General features: G+C 38.2%; 1 protein-coding gene and 1 long non-coding RNA gene across 2 annotated transcripts; both read left to right on the top strand.

The window, feature by feature from the left end:
• The first annotated feature begins 307 nt into the window (after positions 1–307).
• Positions 308–3,689, top strand: NPY5R (neuropeptide Y receptor Y5). Its single transcript, XM_017740645.1, has one exon. The coding sequence runs from the start codon at positions 1,552–1,554 to the stop codon at positions 2,881–2,883; it is 1,332 nt and encodes a 443-aa protein (XP_017596134.1). The 5' UTR covers positions 308–1,551; the 3' UTR covers positions 2,884–3,689.
• Positions 3,690–11,335: 7,646 nt separating this feature from the next.
• LOC108448275 lies at positions 11,336–25,264 on the top strand. Its single transcript, XR_001864113.1, has 3 exons — positions 11,336–18,671; positions 22,244–22,391; positions 24,112–25,264. It is a non-coding gene; the product is annotated as an uncharacterized LOC108448275 (long non-coding RNA).
• Positions 25,265–25,270: the final 6 nt, after the last annotated feature.

Below are 25,270 nucleotides of genomic sequence, written 5' to 3'. Positions count from 1 at the left end.
ATTCATTAATGCCTCTCTGCTCATATGCACACAATTATAATATTTAGGTTACCTAAATTCATGTAGTCAGTTCTTAATTCTATTTTAGCTGTTAAAAAGCACTCTAACATTGAGGGAAATTGGCAAGGCTGACTTCTTTTCACCTCTTTCCAACACATTATCTGCAAGATTTATATATATATATATATTCCCCGCCCACCCCCTCTCTCACGCCTCGTTTTTTTTCATCATATTAATTATTATTAATGCCCCCCCCCCCCCCTTACTTGAAGGACCTTCTCATCAAAATACAGTGAATATTCTCAGGTTATTTTATGGTTTGAGCTTCCCTTTGGCTCACAGGGAATGATATGAAGGAGGGAGCACATCTGAATGTGTAGAGGGAACCAAATAATATTATTGCACTTTGAAGGTGTCAGCATGGTACATACAGCTCACTGAGAATTGCTACAGTCTTGAAGAGGCCTTTTTTAGATGACAGGTTTAGTCTTCTGCTCTATTTATCTATCCTTTGGGTTTGTGCATCTTTTTTGTTTTCTCTTATGTAAGATTTCTAAACATCAAGCAATTTTGTACAGGACATTGGCACTCTGGGGAATTTTGACTTTGAACCTCTAGTACACACAGGTGTTTAAGGTAAATTGAGGTTTGAACTGAATTCTCATGTCTTTCTCTTTGTTCTAAAGTGAAGACTAATATATGAAGATTCAGTGGGCAGAATAACTTTGTGCTGAGCTAGGTTTAACACTAGATGATTCTGTGCTGAATAAGAAATTTCACTGAATTTTCAAATGGCTGTGTGGAGTTTGCTTCCAGTTAACACTGTCCTCTCTGTATTGCATCCAATTACTTTAGGTATTTTGTAGGTAGTTTTCCTTTCTGCTTGAGCACCAGTTAAACTATATTCAGCACTTAGTAGAAGATGTTTTCTATACACACCAGATTAGGAAATTCATCTTGGATCACTGACAGCGCATTTCCTGATCCTTTTTGAAAGCTCTCACCTATTTTGTGTTAGTTCTATACTAGCAAGGTAAGAAATACTACTGCAGTTGTTAGCATATGTATTTTCAGGTGCCCTCTTTATAATTTGCAATGATATAATGATTAGGCATCTGCCCAGATGGTGACTGTCATTTCCTTGCTCATCTCAATGGGCTGTTATTCACATGAGTAATCTCACTGACTTGAGGTGTATTGCTTTTGTAGCTAACTGTTCCCTCACAGAAAGCCTGACAATGTGTTCTGTAGCAAAGCATAGCTAAAAGGCAGCATCATAATGCAGACCTTTAGACTGCCATTTTCCCACATGAGCATCTAGGTAGGAGGCTTAGGTGTGCTGAACACCAAATGATAAAATCTACTTAGCTAATTCACGTTGACCTGAAGTTATGCAGGATCTGCCTCACAGTAGAATAACATCATTAGTAATTTATTTGCATTGAGGTGATACAAGTTAAATTTATGAACTTTTACATTTTGATGAACAGTAATATCATCATTTCTTCAGATGCTAATTAATGCCTTTCTTGTTCTAAGCAGGACTGTAAAATGGATTTAGGATTCAAAGACCATAACAACAGGACACACACCAAGAACACCTCTGCTACAACAAAGAATTTTTCTGCCTGGGAAGACTATAAGAGTAGTGTTGATGACATGCAGTACTTTCTTATTGGGCTGTACACACTTATAAGTCTGGCTGGCTTTGTGGGAAATCTGCTTATACTAACAGCCCTACTAAAGTGCAAGCAGAAGACAGTAATAAACATTCTCATTGGAAACTTGGCCTTTTCTGACATCTTGGTTGTGCTGTTTTGTTCACCTTTCACACTGACGTCCGTCCTGCTTGACCAGTGGATGTTTGGCACTGTCATGTGCCATATAATGCCCTTCCTCCAGTGTGCGTCAGTCCTAGTTTCAACTCTGATGTTAATATCTATTGCTGCAGTCAGGTACCGTATGATAAAGTATCCCCTCTCTAGCAATCTCACAGCAAAACAAGGCTATTTCTTAATAGTGATCATTTGGGCCTTTGGCTTCACAATTTGCTCCCCTCTGCCAGTTTTCCATAAAACCGTGGACCTCAGCAAAACTCTGAAGTTAGAGGGACTGGAGAACAGGCTGTTGTGCATCGAGTCGTGGCCTTCTGATTCCTACAGGATTGCCTTCACGATAGCCTTGCTGTTCATGCAGTACATCCTGCCGCTGGCGTGCCTGACCGCCAGTCACACCAGTGTCTGCAGGAGCATAGGCGCTAGGCTGTCAAACAAGGAAAACAAGTTTGAAGAAAAGGAGATGATAAATCTAACTCTTCACCCCTCTAGGAGCACTGGCACGCAGGTGCAACCCTCCAGATATTCCAGGTGGAGCCGTGCCTTTGGCAGAAGGCACCACAGAAGATACAGTAGAAAGACTTCAAGTGTGATGCCAGCTATTTCAAGGCATCATCAGGAGACTCATTCCAGAGATCTCCCAGAAACCTCTGACACAGAAAAAAGCCAGCTCTTTTCCTCCAGTAAATTCATCCCTGGGATCCCTATCTGTTTTGAAATGAAACCAGAAGAAAATACAGAGATCCAGAACATGATTACAGTATCCCACTCCATCGCCAGAATTAAGACAAGATCAAGGAGGGTTTTTTGCAGACTGACAGTCCTAATCCTAGTTTTTGGCTTCAGTTGGATGCCTCTTCACCTTTTCCACATTGTGACAGATTTTAATGCCACTCTCATTTCCAACAGGCATTTTAAATTAGTATATTGCATATGCCATTTATTGGGTATGATGTCCTGCTGCTTGAATCCCATCCTCTATGGGTTTCTTAACAACAGCATAAAAGCTGATTTAATATCCCTTATTCCGTGCTGCCAAATACCATGATTTTATGTGCCCCAAGATAAAGTAAAACAAACAAATATGGCTTTCAAGCCTAGTGGCGTGTACAGCTGTAAAAGCTAAATTAGTTTAGATAAGTTTAGTTAGTCTGACTTGGTTGTGATTAGTAGCATTTTTTTGTGGATGGATAGTGCTGTGGCTGCATGTATTTCTTGCATTGGGCAGAAATATATGCATATGTTATATTCTTTTATCTGTTACATGTAGGAAATCATGCCCAGTGTACAAAACCAGAAAATCATTTTCATTACCCAAATTGTTGGCAACTTGTACTTTGGAATTATACAGAATATATAATGAGTAATAAATGTGAGACAGACTACTTAGACATATCAGTATTAACTGTCATAAAATATAATAAAATACATATCATTTACTAAATAATTATTGTTGAGACTATTTCAGTGCCAACTTTGACTGTTTTCTAATATAATTAAATATCTCTTTCTGGATGTGATTAGGAAAATATTTTTTCTTAGCTCTTTGACACATAGTTTGCAATATCTTTGCGAGATGCTTTGCTGTTGATTCCTAAGTTGCCTTATTCCCTGGAATGGGTTTGAGCGTTGTTGTTCTTGTTTTGATTGTTTCCATCTCACTGTATTTATCCAGTACAACCTATCTCTGATTTCCTCAGGTAATTTTCACTCTGGCTTGTCATTTTATGTAATTTTCATCCAGCCTGAATTTATCTAGTTATATCTTTATTCTCACAGTGATGACACCCCTGAACATACAACACATTTCTGATCAGAGTAAGCCTTCATTGTCTAAACAAATGATAATGGAAAGAAAAAGAAAATGGAAATGTGTCAGGAATTTTTCTCTTCCTTTACCAAAAAGCAAGAGCTTACTGCACTTCATTATAGCTGACCCACTTGCTTTGGAAAGGTGTAACAACTTCCAAATAAACATGTGCATGTGTGCCTTGACAGGTGGGAGGGATGGGTAGAGTAGATTATTTTTAAATTCAACAAAGGCAAATGCAGGGTCCTGCACCTGGGGAGGAATAACCCCCTGCACCAGGACAGGCTGGGCGCCAACCTGCTGGAAAGCAGCTCTGTGGAGAAGGACCTGGGGATCCTGGTGGACACCAAGCTGTCCATGAGCCAGCAGTGTGTCCTTGTGGCCAAGAGGCCAATGGTGACCTGGGGTGCATTAGGAAGAGCATTCCAGAAGGTCAAGGGAGGTGATTCTGCCCCTCTGCTCAGCTCTGGTGAGGCACATCTGGAGTGCTGTGTCCAGTTCTGGGCTCCTCAGGACAAGAGAGACATGGATTGGGTCCAGCGAAGGGCGACAAAGATGATGAAGGGACAGGAGCATGTCTCTTATGAGGAAAGGCTGAGGGAGCTGGGCCTGTTCAGCCATGAAAAGAGACAACTGAGAGGGGACCTCATCAGTGTCTGTCGGTATCTGACGGGAGGGTGTCAGAGGGTGGAGCCAGGCTCTCCTCGGTGGTGCTGAGCAATAGGACAAGAGGCAATGGGCAGAAACTGATGCACGAGAAGTTCCACCTGAATATGAAGAAGAACGTTTTTACTCTGCAGGAGACCGAGCACTGGAACAGGTTGCCCAGAGAGGTGGTGGAGTCTCCCTCACTGGAGATATGCAAGAACCAAGTGGATGCACTCCTGTGCCGTGTGCTCTGGGATGACCCTGCTTGAGCAGGGAGGCTGGACCAGATGTGACCTCCTGTGGCCCCTCCAAACCTGATCCATGCTGTCATTCTGTGTGTGTGAACTCGTGTGCAAATACACAAATATATACACACACACACACACACGTTTTCAGCATCTCCCCTCTCTCCTCTCCTCCTTTTTAACCAGGCCAGTACTTTTCCTTCCAAATTTAAATCGCAGGCATCTTCCCTAAGTCACATTATATTTCACAGCACAAATGCAAAGTGTATATATATATATATACTTACCCGCCCCAGATTACTCTAATTTAGTATTCCATCTCTTCCCTCAGGCTTCAGTAAATGTATAAAGCCTTTGCTTTGAGTTTTAAGCTGTAACACCTCTCCCCAGGTCTAGCTGGTGATTATTTCCTTCTCTCAACTAAGATTTTTTATCCAATAGGCTTTTGTACCTAGCTTTGACAGACCGAGAAATAAAGTTATTATTTTTATAAATGGGTGGTTGGAAACAGTCATTGTGCAATTTTTTCCCCCCAAGATACTTCCTTTCCAGATAGTCTTTAAAGTGAAAGCAGTTATTTTATTTTGAAGAATCATAACTCATTTTTATCACACTGTTATGATTCTGAGACCTTTTCTCCCTAAGCCATTATCTGCTAAGGAGTTTATTACATGCCAATGGGTAATAGCTTTCCTTAAAGAATTTTTCTAACATCTAGTTCCCAGTAACCCATTGTTCTTTGTTTTCAGTAGTGATATACTTTAATAGTTTCTTCCTGGACATTGACTATTGCATTTTACAGATTATTATCTTCTAAAGCCCTATAATATGTCATTTAGTAGAGTACAAATGGTACAGAATAGATACTGCTGGAACAATAGATATTAAAATAGCTTTTAAAATGTTTTAAATACTTTAAAAATATTTATGACCAATCTTCGTAGATAAACTTAGGAAAAAGTTAACTAAATCTACAGTCAGAACACAATTATGTAGTCCTACAGAAGTTACTGTAGCTCTTGCCCTATTTCTGTCCACAAATTTTTGCATCACTGTAATATGTAATCTTATTTATACCATGTGATATAACTAAATAGTATAAAAGGATAAGAAAGCAGTCATTGTTTCATCTTGAAATATTCCTTCTGACTTAATTTTTTTCAGTTTACTGTTATCTTCCTTCCTACTTGCTGTTTATTTTCTGTACCTTCCTCTCTTTCAGAATTTTAACCATTTTTAACTCCTACATTGTAGATTATTATTAATATATTAATTAAATGTTTATTTAGTAATTACTCTTTCCAGATCAAATTGTACTCCCTCTGTATGGCAAACAGAATCATGCTAGGACTGGAATAAGGCCTTCCTCTAGTTTCTGAGTTGCACAAATATTAGTCTGTACACCGGAGATTTTATATTTGTATCTATTAGCCTGGATGAAGTCAGTAACTGTACTCCCTACTCTTTACACTGATCAAAGCACAACAAATTGTAATTTGGCAATAGAGAATTAAATCAAGACAGCTATTGAACTTCTTTAGTCCTGTGCCAATAAATCTGTCATCTTTTTTTTTTAAGTCCATCAATAGTGGGAGAATGTGTATTTTCTTTTTATTTATAAAGCAATCATTAGCATTCTATTTGGAAATTTCCAAAATGTCCCTGTCTTTCCTCTGAAATGTTAAATAAAAATAAAACAAGTTTTCTAACTTCCACTTTACTTCAACAGCCAGTGTAGCTTGGTCCCAGTATCAACAAGGAATACATATGAAGCAGACAGGAGCAGTAGCAAGTGAAATCAGGCATTAGGCAATTGCCAAAAGAGTAACTTCTATAAAAGGGACAAGAAACAACTGAACCATCCATTTAACATTTTCCCAGTCTTGAACATTTTAAAAAAAAAATTCTAAACACGAAGATATTCCCCCCCGCGTGTTTACTAGGCCTCAGCTGGTCTGAGCTGCAGTAGATGCCCCTGTGGCTTCATGTCCAACAGTGACTGGCAGTATGGTCTTGTTTGTTCCAATATGTGTTGGGAAAACGTTATCTCACCACAATTTCCAATGATATTTTATCCTTCTTATATGTAGATAGGTATATGTGCAGGTACAGATATAGATAATGCACACTTCCTAGAAAACAAAGTACATTAAAATGGATTTTCAAGTAGGACCTATAATCAAGTCCTTTGGCCAGCTAAAGTCTACCCCTTCTGTAACTGAAGATCTAAATGAAGTGGAAAATAGGAGTTTTGTTTTGATAGCATCCACTAAATCAATCAGGAAGCAGCAGCTGCAGAGCCATGTATCCATTGGAGTTAGAAGAATGGATTGTATTGGTAGAGTACTTCCTCCCTATTAATAAAAAAAAAAAAAAAGAAAAAAGGCTCTCAGACAGCTGGTCTTTGTGTATGATGAATGTTAAAATTCTTAAGAAGACTCACATCACGTAAATTGTTTTTTCTAGTACTACAAAATATTATTGACAAAGTTGACTTTTTGCAAATGTCAGAGATTAAAGTTCACCTTTTCCCCTTCTCTTTCAGTGGAGAAGAAACAGATGCCCTGGGATGACCAGGTCACTCCTGAGCCAGCCAGGCCAGTGACCATGGCTGATAGGAGGTCTGCACGGGCTGACACTGGAGTATATTTACTCAGGTTGTGGTGAAGGGGTTGGAGCCTCTGTGGTTGCCCACGGTGCCATGGCAGCAGTGTCTGGGAGAGCTGTGCGTGGCTGCCATGGGTCTAGAGCAGCTGCAGCCTCAGCAGGCAGCACTGAGTTCTTGCCGGGGGAACTGCGTCCCAGGCAAGTGCCTTGGGTGTACAGCCAGCCCTGGGCAGGGCTGTGGGGACTGGGGAACTGGCAGGGACACAGTGGGACAGGAAAACCACATCACTGCTGTGCTGGCAGCTGGTTGCCCTGTTCCTGGGGCTGGAAACTCTCATGACCAAATGTTTCCTCCTCAGAAGTATGAACACCTGAGAAGAGGGAAAATAACAATCCATTGATCTGCAGACGTGTAAGAACCAAGAAGAGGAGCACAGTCAGGAATAAAAGTGTACACTTCCAATCATGCTGAGATAGGATCCAGTTCTCCTTTGCAGAAGTAGTAACAAATTAAAAACCCCTTCTGTTATCCATAGGGGTCTGTCAGCTATTATTGCACGTTTGAAAAAAAAAAAGACATCAATAGATTTTCACAGTAGTCCCAATATCTCTCTGTAGCATACAAGACAAACAGTGTTAAACATCACAGTCTCCAGAAAGACGTCTTTCAGAAATACTGTTGGGTCCAGGAATTTACCCTTTTATTTTGTTGAAAGCTAAATTATGCCTTTGCTATTTGCATTTAAAAGTCCTTGCCAGAAAATAGATTAGTTCAATCTGGAACTGTTTTGGGGCAGTGGCAGGACACTTGTCCGAGAGATGTTGCTTCCTTTTTCCCCCACATGACTGGAATAATGGTATAGAATCATGATCCTCATGATTTTAAAGATTATTAGGTAAATTTTTGAACTGTTTTTGACCATATGTGGTTTATAATCTCTGAGGTCAGGCTTCTTGTTCTTTCATTTCATGGGGTTTTTTTCCTATACAGTTAAATGCAAACTCCTCTTTTGTTTTTTGGGTTTTTTCCCCTAGAGGCTTTTACATGCAGTATGTAATGAAGACTCCTGCAGTTGCTTGGTTTTGATCCAATAATATATATCTTTCTTGTAGGTATATTGCTTGAAAGTTGCCCTTGCACTGAAGGTAGGTAGAGCTGTTTTTAGTGTTCGTATTCACTTGAAGTAACTTTTCACGGGAAGAGAAACAAAAGAGAGAAAGAGAACTGAAAGCAGATCCACATTAACACTATTTACCCACATTCTGCCAGTGACAAAGGAATGCATCAAAGCCAGACCCTTCTCAAGTACCTGCCATGAACAGTGAATATGTGACAGTACCACTGAACATAACTAATCCCACAGGTAACCCAGAAGCCTATTGCACATTTTTTGAATCTGAGGAAGTAACAGCTAAGTGAGCATGGGTTTAGGTGAGCTCAAAATTACCCCTCTCAAAATTTTCCTCTAACGCAAAAGCATTTTCTTCCCAGCCATTTGATAAAGATAGCTTTGCTGAGATCACTCAGAGTGCATCATGCTGTGCCATTAAGACAATCTGTGTCATCATACTAGAGCATACACTTGGGCCAGTGAATCTTACCACAGCACCTATTTTTAAATCTCTCAAACCCAGGGATACTAGAAACATGAGCGCTACCAGGTTACCACGATCTCCTGGCCCCCTTATTCATCTCAGTTTATAAAAAAACCCCAAAACTTTGATATAGCTTGTCCTTGGTAAAAAATTCTTACCGATTCTAACACAGTTTGTCAGAATCTTGATTTCCTCAGAAAGACTATAAGTGCAGGCAGGAAGATGTGGTCACAGTGTGTTTCTAAAAGCTGAGCTATGCATTATTGTTATGAATCTAATATAACTGTACAAGTGAGACTTTTATTAATCTTGTTTCCTTTTGAAGAGAAAATATTGTAAACATTTTTAAAGTTATTAAATTACTTCATTACATGCTAATCTTAGGAAATAATGTGAAACAAAATATTGCTACAATCCAAATTCATTTCCTTTGAACAAGTATGAATGCTTCATTTTGTGCTTGTAGTCACATTTTAAGATCATCCTTTTAATAATAAGGCTTAAAAATAGTTCTCTGAGAAGTTACCAGAATAGTGATTTGACACTTGGGACTAAAGTAGATACATCCTGCTCATACATCCATTCAACAAATACTTGCTTTGTCTTAGCAGGAGAAGGCTCATATCTCTATGACTTGGACATTATTGGACATTTTTGGACCAGGAAACATTTATTACTGTCCTTGTGAACAAAATTATTTTAAAGACACTTCTGGTGGAAAATTTCTCCAGAGGAGTAACTTTGTGATACTCAAGCAGTTTTTCATCTCTTCAGACTCAGTAGGACCCACAAAGACAAAAATCCCTTTTTATGACAGACCGCAAGACCATTAATTATAACTATAAATCTGTTTGGTTTTTTCTGTTGTTGTTGTTGTTGTTGTTGAGAGAAAAATAGATAAACAAGGAAATAAGTAAAACCATCCTTACCACAAGAGTAAATTTTAGTTCCTCTTTCTACCAGATTTTCATCTGATTTTCGTCCAGATTTTCTTATGTTGAACAAGGTGGTAATCTTACTCTCTTTTAACTCCTAGTAATTCCCTTGGCTTTATGAGTCTTTCCACCAAATTGGGGTTCATTTAGCATTCATAAGGATTTTGACCTCTTGGCCAAAGGATTAAGAAGCTGCACAAGAGGTCAGAATATAAATTAATCTTTACGTTCTGCTGGCTTTGTGTTGGTTTTTGTTTCTTTTTTTTTCTTTTCTTTTCTGTGATGTTAGCACAACTGGGAAAAGTGCAAACTGTTTACTGCAGGAAAATTAAACTTATTTTTATGTAACTACTGGGACCAAATACAGGCGAAACAATTACGTATTTCATAAGACTCCATCAATTTCAAGGCACATCTCATAAAGGTAATTGTCTGAAGCCTTGATGATATGTTCTCTCAATTAATGTCCTAGAGTATGAGAACACATTTTCAGATAGTGTAGCCTCATCTGATCCTCAGTGCAAATCACAACGGGTGAAATTCAGAACCTCATTCCTTCTGCAGAACTAAATTGCAATATGCTCTACTTGAGATTGCTCCTTAAGACCATTCAGGGACCGAAGCTTATTCAGAGCACAGTTTGTATCTTACTGGTTTTGTGGGAGGCCGTTCCTCAGAAAAGCTGCTGCAAGGCCATTTATGTCAGAAAAATTAGTCAGTACCCAGGAGCTCTCAGGGGCACATAACACAATCTCCCCCTCGCACATCAGCACACCTGCAGTCAGCAGGGGCCCTCCAGTATTGTTCTTTTCACAGAAAAGATGGATGAAAAAAGCAGTGAATGAGACTGAAAACTCTGTGGTACTTGTTTTTCCTCTTGATCTGAAATAGTCTAAAATTGGAGACCTTCCAGAAAGTTGTGGAAGACACCTGTGTGAGACTGCTAGAGAGAGAACAAGGAATCACTTCACAGAGATGAAGTGGAATGAAGAAATCTGTCTGTGCAGGACTAGATAATTAATTCAATACATCCAGGATCCTAGAGCCTTACTAATTGTATGGGGGGGGAAAAAAAGTAGATATTTGGATATGCAGTTTTGATTATTTTAAGATAAATTTATTTTAAGTCCTTGGAGTCTTATAGTCTGATATGTGCTCTAACCCAAGCAACTTCACCTTGTAATACAGCTCCAACACCAAACTACACTTTGCTTTTAAGCTATTCACCCCATTTTTATTCCATGTAGAGGTTTAACCCCAGCCAGCAGCCAAGTACCACACAGCTGCTGCGCACTCCCACACCAGTGGATCTGGGGAGAGAACTAGAAGGGTAAAAGGTAGAAAACTCATGGGTAGAGATGAAGACCTTTTAATAGGGAAAGCAAAAGCTGTACACACAAGCAAAGCAAATCAGGGAATTAATTCATTGCTTCCCATGGGCAGGCAGGTGTGGAGCCATCTCCAGGAGAGCAGGGCCCCATCATGCATAATGGTTAATTGGGAAGAAAAACAACATCACTCCAAATATCCTCCCCTTCCTCCTTCTTCTCCCACTTTATGTCTTGGGCATGATGCCATTTGGTCTGGAATATCCCTGTGGTCAGTTTGGGTCACCTGGCCTGACTGTGTCTCCTCCCAACCTCCCATGCACACCCACCTGCCTCTGCAGCATGGCAAAATGAAAAGCAGAAAAGGCCTTGGCTCTGTGTAAGCCCTGCTCAGCGACAAGAACATCTCTATGTTATCAACTCTGTTCAGTACAAATCCAAAACATAGCCCCATGCACAACAGGTCTGATCCTGATTCAAGATTCTGTTGAATTACTACCATGAAAATGATTACAAAGAATAGCATTAGAAAAAAATTTTTAGGTCTGTCAAAATGAGAGGTTGACTAGATCAAGATATCCCTAAAAGGCTATGGAAATACTGCAACATACTGGCACTTGTTCAAATACCTGAAAGATAAAGGTTTCTTTTCCACACTTTTGTGGTTGTTTTTGCTGGAATACAACTTCCAGCCTGTCCCCGTAAGTAGAAACATCTATAAAAGACAAGGCTATACTAAGAATTTTATGACCAACAACAAGACACAAAAAGAAAACAGGCTGGAAAAGGCTTTTATGTAAAGAACACAAAATAAATTGATAATGGTTTATTTTCTTTGGTTCTAGTACATACTGCAAGCATTCTAGCAAGCTGGTTTCTACTTTCCATGCATGAATTTCATGAGATAATGCTTAGAGTAGACTGTAAGCAGAACTAAACCTGTAATTTACAATGGTAAACAAGAACTAAAAAGCAGAGTTCATTCAACTATTGTTAGAAACCCAAATAACCTTGCTTTTGATTGTTTACAGCAGAAATGAAGACAGCATCTGTTACCCTATTTATGCAATAGCATTCACATAAAGATTTTACACATTCATTTTTAACAAATAAGAGGTATAGTAAGAGGAGATACAGGCAGGCTGATGCTATGTTTGTATCACTTTATAAATTAATTCTTCATGATACATAAGGTTATTTGAAGGATAGCAAAAAAATAATAAACAATATCGAAAAAACCCCTGTTTCCTCTCTGAAACATTTACTTCTATTTTCATAACAGTGTTTAAACCATACTAAGCACCCCAAAATGAACAGTCTTGCTACGTCTCTGGGATCTCCTTGGCAAAGCCAATAGGAGAGTTAATCTGCATGTTGGTGGTGCTGTTCAGAAAGTTGATTTCTACAATATTTTAGTGCTGTTTAACAACAGCGTTATTAAGAAAGAAATAGAGCCGAGTTGCAACAGCATCCTTATTTTTCACTTTTTTAAAAAAAGCATTTAAGTATAACTGGTCTTATTTATTTAAGATTAACATTTATGGTATCTATAACACACTGGTGCACATAACATGATTTGAGCAGGTCTTGCATGAATTTTTCTGTAGCTTCACCTTTTGGTCTTTCTGCTTCCATGTTCAGTAATAACAGAAGACTGTGAGAGCCCTCTCCTGGTGAAGAAAATTTATCTCCCTCCAGCTGTTGCTTGCCAACCAGAGATTCTGAGACAGATATTCCAGCTGTAAAAGAAGATAGTGCTTAGAATGTACTCTCATGGTTTTTAAATTTATTAATACTTAAGTGTAAAAAGTCACAAAACAAAGGCTTTATTTTCCAAATACCACCTTACAAAGTGAAGCAGAAAGTCAAGGAAAATACTTCTCAAAAACCTGCTATCTGCAAAGAAATACTAGCTTCAATATACTTTCACACCAGTACATATTTTGCATGGTTAAGATTGACATCCATCTGGAATGCTTTAAATAAAGCTACTTTAAAGACTTGTTCATTAGTGATAGGTATTGAGAAGGTTGTACACACGGAGTCACTCCCCAGATGAGGAATGAATGAGCGAGCAGTCTGAAAACCCCATGGCATCTAAAAGGAGCCCTGGGATCCTCTGAGATGGGCAGTGGAGAGGAAGGCTCTAGGCAGGAGCACCTTTTTTTTCTCCTGTGTAACCAATCAGAGATGGCCTGTGCTGGGTTCACAAGTTATTCTTTCATGCTACCAAAACTGAATCATTTTCTAGGCATTCCCCTTCTCTTATCACACTTATGAGGTAGCCTGCCCATATTATTCAGAAAGGGGACGAGCATATATTATACACAATATCCTGTCATGCACTTTTCCCTGTCTATAGTTGCTGTTATTAAATTTTTCACTTTCCTTAATACCTATACATGTAACATGATTTTGGCTTATTCTCCTGCTGTGCCCTCCCCTTTCTCTGTAGCAAGCACTTAATTTAGGTTGAAACACTGTCTCTTTCACTTGCATATGTTCTCCTCCTTATCTACTTAGTTTGATTTACTGTATTAATTTTAAGGACACTGTGTCTCTCTATTCCATCACTTTTGAGGTCTGAAAAGAATTTTAAGTTCAAAAAATCTTAAGTTCAAATCAGACTAAGTCAATGAACTACCAGACATGCTTGAGTCCAGCTTACTATCTAGAAAGCACCTCAGTTCAGAGGCACTGGCAGTTTAAGTAATGTCAACAAAATAAGAATGCATACATGCTTAAAGCAAAGTTCCTAGTTTGAGAGCTTCAGAATACACAGAAGCAACCAAGAGCCTTCCATTGCTGTGGGAGCGAAGCATTAGAGCAGTGATCACACCCCACGTCTCAGCAGTTTCACAAGTGTTTTTCTGGGGAGCAACGATGGCCCAGGCAGCCTAAAATGAACTCACTGATAATTTGCATCAGTCATCTCAGCTGAAAGCTGAGCTTTATCCAGGCTGAAAGCAACCCAGAGAAGTTTATGGGCCTGTTTTTCTGTGCACTAGCATAAAATGTGTTGCCTTATCTGAAGAGTTTGCATGGAGATGGCAGAGGTTGGCTGTGTAGCAACTGCTAGTGGAAGAAATGTTCAGAAAACAAGGAGTTTAATATATGTACTTTGCTCTTAATGTTGACACATGGTTGGTTAAGGTGTGGTGCGTAGTCAGTGTAGCGAACCAGAAAAGCTATATACAAATGAAACTATTACACACTGGATAACTTTTATGATAGGCAATTTTCAATCAGTTATAAAAACAAGTGTTTCACAATGTAAATTTTTCTGCTTGAAAAGAGAAGTTCTAATTTTTAGCTAGCACACAGTTGTTCTCCTCAGCAAGAAGGAGGACACGAGCAGTGAGTTATTATGTTGAAGAACCTTCCATGACTTCAGAGACAAGCACTCCCAGCTCAGCTTGAACTATCACTGCTATCTCTTGTAGAGCTCAAAGAAGCTGAAATACAGTAAGGCCTCGTTATTAAAAAGGAAATGCATTTATATAAATATGTATCTTAGATTCCCATTTCAGATGATCTAATACAAGATCTCATCTCCTCCGTTTCTTTTAAAGCAGCAAAGCACATGAACCCTGCTATTTCTAGCTTCAGCTATTAGCTAGAATACAGTATAGCCACAAGACATAGGCATCAACTGGGAGAAGTAATGTTTGGAGGCAGAGTAGTACTGGCCACTTTGATCCCTAGGCTGCTACAGCTGAAATGTGCTGTAAAGATTCAAAGTGACAACTGGGAAAACACTTTTATATGAAACAGACTTCAAGATGACGTTTTTCGTTTCATTCTTCACTGCCTTTTTTTTTTCCTACCCTAGTCTTTTTCTTAAATAAACAAATATATTTTGTCTTTGAAATCATGTGTTATTAAGGGTAAGCTCAAATGACACCAGCAGGTAGAGGGCTCATTGCTAGTCTGGATCTGAATAATTGCAGTGAAATGCTGTACAAAGCAAATCACCTCAGAGCATTTGTATTCTGAGGTGGAAACTGGGACATGTATCCTGCAAAGCTAAAAAGATCAGTGTGACGACTTGTATCACTCAGAGAACTCAAGAACTTTCTCTCAGCCATTGACCAGCCTTGCTGTATCAAAAAAGACAGATTGCTGGTAATACTGAATAATTCCCAAATTATCAAAGGAGCCCTAAGGACCCTAAATTAACATGCCTAAGTTGGGGCAAGTTTTCAGAAGGGATAAATGCTCTGTAGACAACAGTGTAATCAGGGACAGGAGAAACCATAGAAAAACCTCAAAGAGAGAACATGTTTCTTGTTGACCTCCATTCAGGCGTTGTGAGGAAAGAGGAGGGTTCTGCTGGCTGCCTCTTGCTTTCTGGAGCTATGCTTACAGTCTCGACTCACATGCTTCACAGGCAGGTAAAGCAGGGTGCACATGTTAACTTCCATTTTTTTCCACTTTTGTGAGGCCCTCAAGAAATGAAGTACAGCTGTAGACGTTTTGTCCCTGTTTCTCTCTGTTGCTGTACTACATCTAAGGAGAAATACCTGAGAGTACTTCCCAGGTCTGAACTCACCTTCTTGTCATGTCCCCATGCCAGACCACAAGAGCAAGGCCCACAGGGCGATACAGAATAACAGGAGAAAAAGACACAAGATATGACTGCTCAGATACCTTATATACCATTTCTAAGTTCAGCCAAGAAATCTAGTTTCAACCCAGTTCATTTTATCAAGTAAAATTATTTTGGGGTAAATCAGTGGAAGCACCAGCTCACCTAGGTAGCAGGTAAAAAAAAAAAAAAAAAAAAAAAAGAAAAATAAGTTACTTAGTGCCTTCTCTAATTCAATAAACTCAAAGTTGTGTGTCTCATTCAGTAAACTAATGAGGTGTGTTATTTCAGAAGGGATTATATGAGATTACTATTTTTAATCTATTAAAATGTGGCAAATAATGTGCCATGCAGTCCTTTAAATTAATGGTATGCTTTCATCTGCAGTCACATGTATCATGCTGATCATCTGTATTTATATAGAGCAGAAGAGAAGATGATCTCTAGCTGATAAATACATTACTAGCAGAAAAAAGTTAAGTTGGTAACCTTCATAAAAAGACAGTTTTAATGAAAAGTTAGTAGAAACTCCTCGTTATCCCTTTGAATGATACCTACAGAAATGGGCTCTCACACAAACAGAAACTGCAGACTGTAAAGGGACACTATTAATACAATGCATAATTAATCTGTAAATTTATTATCAAAAGTATTGCAAAGGTCAAAATCTTTGTGAACTGCATCACTTAATGACAACACAACAGCATTTTTACACAAACATATTTTTACACCTGCTAAGTGATAGAAGTCCTTAATCATAAGATCACAGGCTCAGTTGTAAATTAGTTGTAAAAAAAACAATACATGAATAAAATATTCTCTGACTGACACTTGGAGGTTCTAAGCTACACCAATCCCTGGTCTGTTCCACTTATAAATTATTACTAAATTTCACCTGAAAAAGTTGAAGTTTTAAGACAACACATATTAAAAAAAAACCCCACCATATCTAATACTTTCTGATACAATGTTTATACAAAGCTAATGGCAAACGATCAAAAGAAAAATGATGATAATGAGTTATTTCTGTGTGCCTTTACCAGTTCAGTTTCTCCGAACCAATTAACTTAAGATACCAATTAGGCAGATACTGTCATAATAAAACAGCTATGCTGCTCATGGTACCTGCCTAACAAGGTCTGCCCAGGGATTTAAAATTTAACTCACTAAAATAATTCTTCTTCTAGAGTAAAATAAGGCACAAAAGTACATCACTAACAGCATCTTTTTCTTGTAGAAACCAGTATAACTGGATGCCAGTGCAAGAACTGGCTAAAGGAATGTATAAAAAATTCTCATTTCCATCATCAATCTATTTCTGAATTCGATTGAGGTATTGCCCTTCTAATATAAAACATTTGAAGTTTAATGCCCAGTAATTCTATTTTAGGAAGCATTAGGCACTGTAACCCAGACTTTCAAATATGGAGAACATCATTAGATCCCTTGGATATTTTTGAAGAAGTGTTAGGTCTGTTACTACCACTAAAATTTTTAAAAAACCTAAAGTTACATGGAAGTGGAGAAGAAAAAAAAATCGTTATCAAAGATCCTGCTAAAACATATTTTTGACATTTTGCACAACAGCAAGCGTGTATGAGACAAGACAGCTCAATGTTCCCACAAAATTGCTTCATTACAGAAGAAAAACAGCACAAACAAAAAAGAAAACAGTTTTCCAAAGACTGAGCCTCTTGCAGTAGATGATGTTTTTCTTTATAGCAAGACCTTCACTTCTTAGTGGACAGGCATTTCATACTGGTTCTTCCAACTATAGTACCCCAGTGAGAAGCATCAAGTAATACCAGAGAGCTTCATCTTGTCTTCCCACTCCTGTCAGTGAGATGTATCTGCCTGGTTAGCAATGCATCTGTGTAACTGAACTGCTCAACAGAGCATCAAGAAGCAAGCTGAGGCAAGTCATAGTGGGCATGGAAATGCCTTTTCATTTAAAATTTATTGTGACAGGTACTCCTTAGTGATTCAAGGAAGCCATAAATCTCTCCTGCCTCCTGGCACTCACCAGTATGCTGCAACACCAACCTTGGCCCAGCTGCCCAGCTTGTTCTCTCCTTCTTACACCTCTGTGAGCATTCAGGTTACATATGGCAATGCTACCTCCCTCTCATGTTCCTAGTTATGCCAGTACTCATTTTAAAAACCCACTTTATTTTGGACTTGCAGATTTCCCCTCTACCACCTCTGAAAAGGTTTTTGCCATACTCTATAGCTGTTTAAAATCTGCTTGTTTTCAGTTCACAAGAATTGCAACCCTAAAATGTGGCTCATATCATCTATTAAAGCTTTTCTTTAAAAGTGCCTACTTTTGCCATGTCCTTAGGTAACCATTCTTAAATTTTTTCTGTTGCAATAGTGGATGGCAATAGCTCTGGATAAATGGGTTATTTGAAGTGTCAGATGAACTGAAAGAACAATTTCATAGTGAAAGCAGCAAATGCCCACAAAGTAGAAAACTGCTTTTCATTACATCAGACTTTTACAAACTAAAACAACTCTTCTTGATAGAAACTGTCACATTGAGGAATAGAGTTTCTTTGGAAAGTCTGAAAAAGAAAACTTTGTGATCTATCAAAGATGGTAAAACCAACACCTTTCCAAATATCCTTATTTTTGCACTATAAATTTTTGAAAGAGGGCAAAATATGCAAAATCAAAAAATTACTAGGCAATTATTGAACTTGCATAACATTGTGTGAAACATTATGAAAATCTTTTTCTAAGAGGATAATTTTATGTTTTCTCTCTCTTTAGAGGTAAACACCTGAAATATTTTTATGCTCATTATTATCGGCAGAAATTATGCTGATAAGTTGTTTCAACAGGATTTTATTTAACAGATGCAACAAAATTGGACCAAATTCCCCTGCCAAATAGGGAAAAAATTCTCTTTCAAGTTAGTTAGCCTGGGTTTTTAAAGGGTATTCCTCTGTCATAAAAAAGAACTTTTGTTTATCTCCTTCTAACAGCTGGCCTGGAGAAAAGTCACCTCCCTGCTTTCTAAGAAACCTGGTTCTCATGACCTGAGAAAATGCTACTCCCAACCATCTTCTAGAGAAATGTATGTATAAATACCTTTATCTGTAATATAAATGCAAAATCTAACGGTCACTATGACCACAGGAGCTAAATGCAGAGTGAAGCCTCTCTGCACACTCCCCACGGGCTGCTGTGACTCTTCAAAAGCCAGGAGCTGCAGCGAAGTCACCAAGTCCACAAGACATTCTGCTTACATGTGTACAACAAAGAGTAATATCCATGCACTTCATCATGAGTCCTTTGTATTGATTATTTCTATTTAGCAGGCACTAAGTTAGGAGTAGCTGAAGATGAAAATAGGCTCAAGCCTGACAAAGAGAACTAGTCCCTTGGTGAAGCCATGCTGGCTGTCTTGAATCACCTCCCTTGTGTCTTCCATGTGCCTAAGCAGAGCTTCTAGATCTGTTTGATGATCTACTCATTTACAGAGAAGTGAAATGCATGCAACAGGATATAACACTGAAGCATCAGAAAGCAAAGGAACACTCCTTTTGAAGTCACTCAAATTCCATTGTGTTGTAAATTTTTTTTAAAATCAGTAGAAACAAGAATAGCAAGTTAATTTAGCTCCTAGATTCCACATGATACCATGCAATAAAACTGTATCTTCTTGCTCTGGCATTGTTTCACTATAAACTAATTGAGACTACAGTATGGCCCATGTCATTTTGAAACCCTTCCAATTATCTCTGGGAAATTTAAAAAAATGAAAATTTGAAAGAAAATCAGATTAATTGCTTTTTCTTCTCATTTTTTGTGGTACCAAACATACAGTCTGACTAATTGATCTGGTTTCCTTCTCTGCCTATATAAATGAAATTATTTCCAGAAGCTCATTAGGAATAATAGCTCTCTGTAAACCAAAGGAGGGAAGGGTCAGCCAAAGCAACTGGCTTTACTAATCAGGGGGGAAAAAAAAAAGTGAAATTCAAATTAATCTATGTATTTCTACACTTACCTGCAAATTCATTGAAATGTTAAATTCATTATTTAACAACAATATTTAATAATTAGTGTGACCTGAGTAGATTGTGCACTTCGTGTACCTAAGTAGACATGGAACACTGACTCAAACTACCAGATCTGGTTGTTTTCATGGAAAAGTCACCAAGAGTTATACAATTAATCAATTAATATGTTTCACAACAAACTTGTGTTTGGGAGACATTCGGACACACAAGGCAGATTTCACAATAAATGCTTCTCTTTCTCAGGAGCTCTGAATTTTACTCTGAATATGGTATAAACTGATGGTGTGAATAATTAATTGAAGACTACTGCATCTGCTCATTTGTTAGTAAAGCAAAGAAAATTATGATGCTCAGCATCATGAAGTATTTCAGGATTTCTGGGGGGCAGCAGTACAGCTAAGTGACTATACAACTCAGTCATTGAATGGTGGACACTCCAAGATGGGTATGTGGTCCACAGCCTTGAGACGAATTTCAAAACTGACAAAGTTTCAAGCCAGACTTGTGCTACAGCTTGAACTTAGTTAATTGTGATGCCTAACAGTCCAGCTAGATTTATCGGAGTCAAGGTTATATTTCTTCCCTATATGCGAAAAATAAAAAGCAAATATAATTTGAAGATACGTGGTTTTCTGTTTTCTTGACACACCAGGAATCAAATAGACAACGTGGTTTCAAATAAGTGTTTGCTGCAAACAAATAATAAATTTCAGCTGCAAGTTTATAGGCATGAATTTAATTGCAAGGCTCAAACATCACTTGCAGGGAATTACTAGACTCTTTGCAAATCTCCTGGCAAATTTACCATAGGGCCTTTCTGTGGATTGTTTGTACCTGATAGCAGCAGGCCCTCAAAACCTTGGGTAAACCGCTTTGTATTGCTTATCTGCTGGGCACCTCCAGATACAGTAGTGTTTCCCATAGTTTCTTGGTGTAAGGAGACTTACAGACAACAAAGGATGGTGCCTATGCAGCCCTTCCTATGGGTTACATTTCAACCTCATGAAGACACATGGTCATATTTAAGACAGATTACAGGTTATCACCGTATGGGACATTAAGATTTCTGAATGGGATGAACTTGACCCTTTCAGTTCCCCATAGCCTCCTATTTCCATATATGTTGTTACTGGACAGCATTCTGTTAGCCATATAAACCAACCCTCTGTGATCCAAACACTGAGAAACACCTACGCATGAATGGGTTTTAAATAAACCCTCTGTGATCCAAACACTGAGAAACACCTATGCATGAATGGGTTTTAAACGTGGACAGGGGCAGGATCTTTGTATGGGAAGGAGTAAGAGTTGTGCCAAAGCTGGCTCCAGATTCAGCACTACATAATAATATGTAACTTCCACTTATATCACACCATGACATAATGCAGCAATTGTCAGTAAAATTTTTGCACAGCTCCGAAAGACATCATTCAATTTCATAAAATCACATCACAGTGACCCAGAAGAGGAATGAATTTTGGTGAAACTGGACAAGCACAGCAGGGATGGAACCAGAACTGCTTCAACATGCAACAATCCAACACCATGCACCATCTTTTCTGCCCTGAAATACAGTTATGGAAGATGGAACTCAAAGTCATGGGCCAAAATGAAGTCAGTGGACTTTTACAGCGATAATGGAACTCAAAGTCATGGGCCAAAATGAAGTCAATGGACTTCTACAGCGATGGTCCATAGACTAAGGCCATGATATCTGTGTGCACATATACATATATATATAGATAGATAGATAGATAGGTAGATGTATCTCTCAAATGACCAGAAAGATGATGGTGGTTAACTGGGATGTATTGGGAAGTGTGGGACATGGGCATGATGTAAATGGTATGGAATAAGGAGTGGGTACCACGCTGGATTTGTCTAGGATAGAGTTAATTTTCTTCCTAGTAGCTGGTATAGTCTGTATTTTGTATTTTGCATGACAACAATATTGAGGACACATTGATGTATTTAGTTGTTGCTACGTAGTGCTCACTTTAAGCCAAAGACTTTTCAGTTTCCTGTGCTCTGCCAGTGACAGTGACATACAGAAATGGTTTTGTATTCTAGACATATAAGTGCCTATTGTACTGTTTCAGTTAATGTCACTTCAGTTAATGTTGTTTTAGTTGTTTCTTATCCCCAGTTTTAATTATTTTTTCCCTCTCTTGTCATTCAAAAGCTAAAAGCAGGGTAGAGAAACTAGCATCTTGAAATCATAATTATATTCCCTAAGGAAATAATGTCACCAGTAGCTGCCTTTTAGTTTGTTTAGATCTCAAGACATTTTGTATTACTGGAAATGCGGAAATTATTTGGTTATTCCTGTAGTTTTATGTAGTGGTACTTAATTTTAAAAATAATGGGGCTTTTCACTTTGCTTTAGCCCAAGCAACAGAATTATGTTTCCCATGCATGTCATATTACAAGGTAAATAATAAAGACCTGAATCCTCAGGGGCTGTAACTTGAAACACTGGCTTGAATGAATGTTGTCCCTAAGGAAAGGTGATGTTAAATCACATTCCACACACAGAACTGACAGCTTATAAAAGCTGAAAGTCTGGCTGGAGAGCTTTTTGGAATGGACTTTCTATTGCAGTGTTTTGTCTTTCTCCCACCAGCATCAAACCAAGAACTTCGGGGTTCCTGGCCTGGCCATGCAGATTACAATTGGTATAATGTGGAATTCAATACAGATGTGAATACTCCTGAGCTTGCAACCTGGAAGGCCATCTAGACAGAAAAAAAGCCCAACCAACAAACCACCAAGTAAGTAACCTTTTACTTAGCATGACAGGAAATATATGCTGGAGGCAGGATTGCTCATGAACACTACAACAAGGACTCTGGGGCAGGGAACACGGTTTTTCCAGAGTCCCTCCAAAATAGCTTCCAAGTCTCTGCAGCAGTGAGCAAGAGAACTCAGAGGCCTAATTTGAGAGACAGCATCAGAGTCTGATTTGTAGAATGTAATGTTATTTAATATAAAGAGCTTCTATAGAAATGAGCTAAAATTATTTCAAAATTATTTTTATAAATAACTTCCTTTATTTTGTAAAGAAACATTCTTTCCTACTTCTTATTGCAGAAAATTTTTGTTTTGGTTTGAGATTCATAATTTCACAGGGAAAGGAACAAATGACTAATAACAACACCAAAGATCAGAGCCATAGCCTGTTAGGCATATCACTTAGTACAGCTGTCTTGTAACACTGTGAGTGTTTACACTCAAATATAATTTCTTTTTATCCTGCTTTAAATACCTGAAGCTACACAACAATTTTAAGTTCACTGAGGTTTTTTTTTCTGAAGTAATTCTTAGCACTCAAAGAGTATGGTACCCACCTTGCAGAGGATGTCATCACATTTGCTGTGTCAGGTCACAGCTAGTGGAAAGATTGCCTTTGGTGGATGGGTGCAGTTATATCAATTCAGAACTAGACAGGAACAGCTCTGAACATGAAGGTGGAGTTTTACAGGGTTTCATGACCATGATTCAGTGCCATTAAACTACACAGAGGTCACTGAAGATCTTTGCCTTGAGACAATTTTAGTTTCACACAACAGAATTTCATTACACAGCAGTCACTGTGGTACATGGTGATGGCTTTTATACTAACAGCGTTCAGTAATGATTTAGATCACACTAATTGTTAAGTCTGTGCTCCTGGTGTTTCTTACAATATAATCAATAATAATACAATAAACTTTTCTAAATATTATTAATAAGGAGCTACTAGTCCCCCACTTTCTTGAATGAGTCTCCTCCGTCAAAACAAACATTACTATTAACTAGGGTAAGATTTTTTTAAGGAATAAGCACACTGTTGGATATGGGTTGTGGTACTTCACAGTCTAAGTGATTTTAGAGATTTTTTACACTTTGCAGAGGATGAAATGATCCAATGTCTACCAATTACATACACCAAAAGCTGAAAACAATCCAGCTCATCATTATTTTCCTCTTTTTCTGAAAGGTTAATTCCTTTAAACACTAATGAAATCACAGGAGAAAAATAGAAAACATTAAAGGGACTAAAGAGATAACTAGAATTATTAGGATTGTGGAAGGTTTACAAGGAGAAGTTATATTTATTTAAGGAGGAAAGCTAGGCAATCAGCCAAATAAGTCAACCCAAATTTAAAAAGATATCGTTTACGATACAGGTATATCGCAGTGAGCCTGAACATGTTTATCCAGCCTATGCCTAGATCACTCTTGCAGACACAGTTTGAAACTCAGGAGTATGCGGAATATCTACTGAAAAAAAAAAAATTGTAGGAGAGGTGAAACATGCTATACTGCTACAGAATTTATGGGGATTACATGACTTAAACTGAAAACATCAGACAGTTGTATACATGAACATTTAAATTTTGCATAACACTGTGACATGTTTTGACAGCAGTAATGAGAAAGTCTATTCCAAGTTTGAAATAAAAAAGAATTAAAATCAGTAAGAACAACAAAATCAGAAATTATTTGTAGCCTCACAGGCACCTGACAGCACAATATGCCTGCTAGAAGATCTGAAGAAAACCTCCTGAGACCTGATGGAATCCCAGACAAGATTAAATTTCTGGAGTCAGCTCATCTAAAATATTATACAATATGTTCATGTAATAGCCTCAACTGCTGCAGCTACAGGGCCTGAAGATTGAAAAGGACAAGAAGAAAAGAAACCACTCAAACCAGACAGATAGATTAAGTAATTATATACTGTCACTCAAATTTTAATGAAAGCATTGAGATTTCAATCTTTTCACGTTTTTCTGCTTCACACAGAAATACTATTTTTTTTAGGCTAACTCAGTAACCATCTTCTGTATTGTCAGAGAATTTTATCCTTGTTTTTCTATTCTCAGTGTATGTATAGTGAAAATATCCTGATATATCAAGGATGGGCCTGATACATTTATTGGAGAGTAGATTCAATTCACTATCAAAGAAAAAAGTCACAACAAAGTCTCACGAGAATAAAATCGTGAATTTTGGTTGTAACTTCACAAATGAGAATGAATGGTTATAAGGAGGAATTCTTCAAATGGATGCCCAGACAGGCTACACAGAAGTCTAAGCAGAGGCAGAAGTGTTTATTCTCTAAGCTTCAGGCATATTGCCCAGATATATCTGCCCCCACACAGAACTTTTGATCATTTTATCAGAGCATTAAGCCACTGGGCACACCACGAGCCCCAAGGAAACTGTGGGTTCCAGAGAATCTGTTGAAAATCTTTGCATATTTACACAATCACATGCACCCTGACCAGAATAATTTGGTCCAGAAAGGCGTCTGCTAAACAGAGCATCTAAAGGATCTAGTACGAAAGATTTTCTTTTTTTTTGCTGACACTGCCATTTGGTACAGTGACAACATGTTATACTGCTGCTCTGAAGCCCCATTTCAGGTTCTTTTCTCCAGAAAGTTTTAAACGTGGATACTTTTACAGTTGATATCTTGAAACTGGAAACTTGCAGAGTATGCTACATAGCTACTGTGTTACCATGGACTTGCAAAAGGTGAAGCATATTCCAAGTGCACAGCACACCAGAGAGCCTCTTCAAATCTAAACAAATGAAGCGGCCAGAGCTCTCATTTTAAAAGGTCGGAGAGATTGATAAAAGGAGGCTCTGTCAAAAGGAGTAA

Source organism: Corvus brachyrhynchos, unplaced genomic scaffold (genome assembly GCF_000691975.1).
Source record: "Corvus brachyrhynchos isolate BGI_N302 unplaced genomic scaffold, ASM69197v1 scaffold178, whole genome shotgun sequence".
Classification (NCBI taxonomy): domain Eukaryota; kingdom Metazoa; phylum Chordata; class Aves; order Passeriformes; family Corvidae; genus Corvus; species Corvus brachyrhynchos.
Note: the sequence above shows the minus strand (reverse complement) of the source record. Positions and strands in the feature narration are given on the sequence as shown.

What these genes read in the sequence shown, in the direction of transcription:
- NPY5R (XM_017740645.1), top strand. Translation starts at nt 1,552, where the DNA reads ATGGATTTAGGATTCAAAGACCATAACAACAGGACACACACCAAGAAC.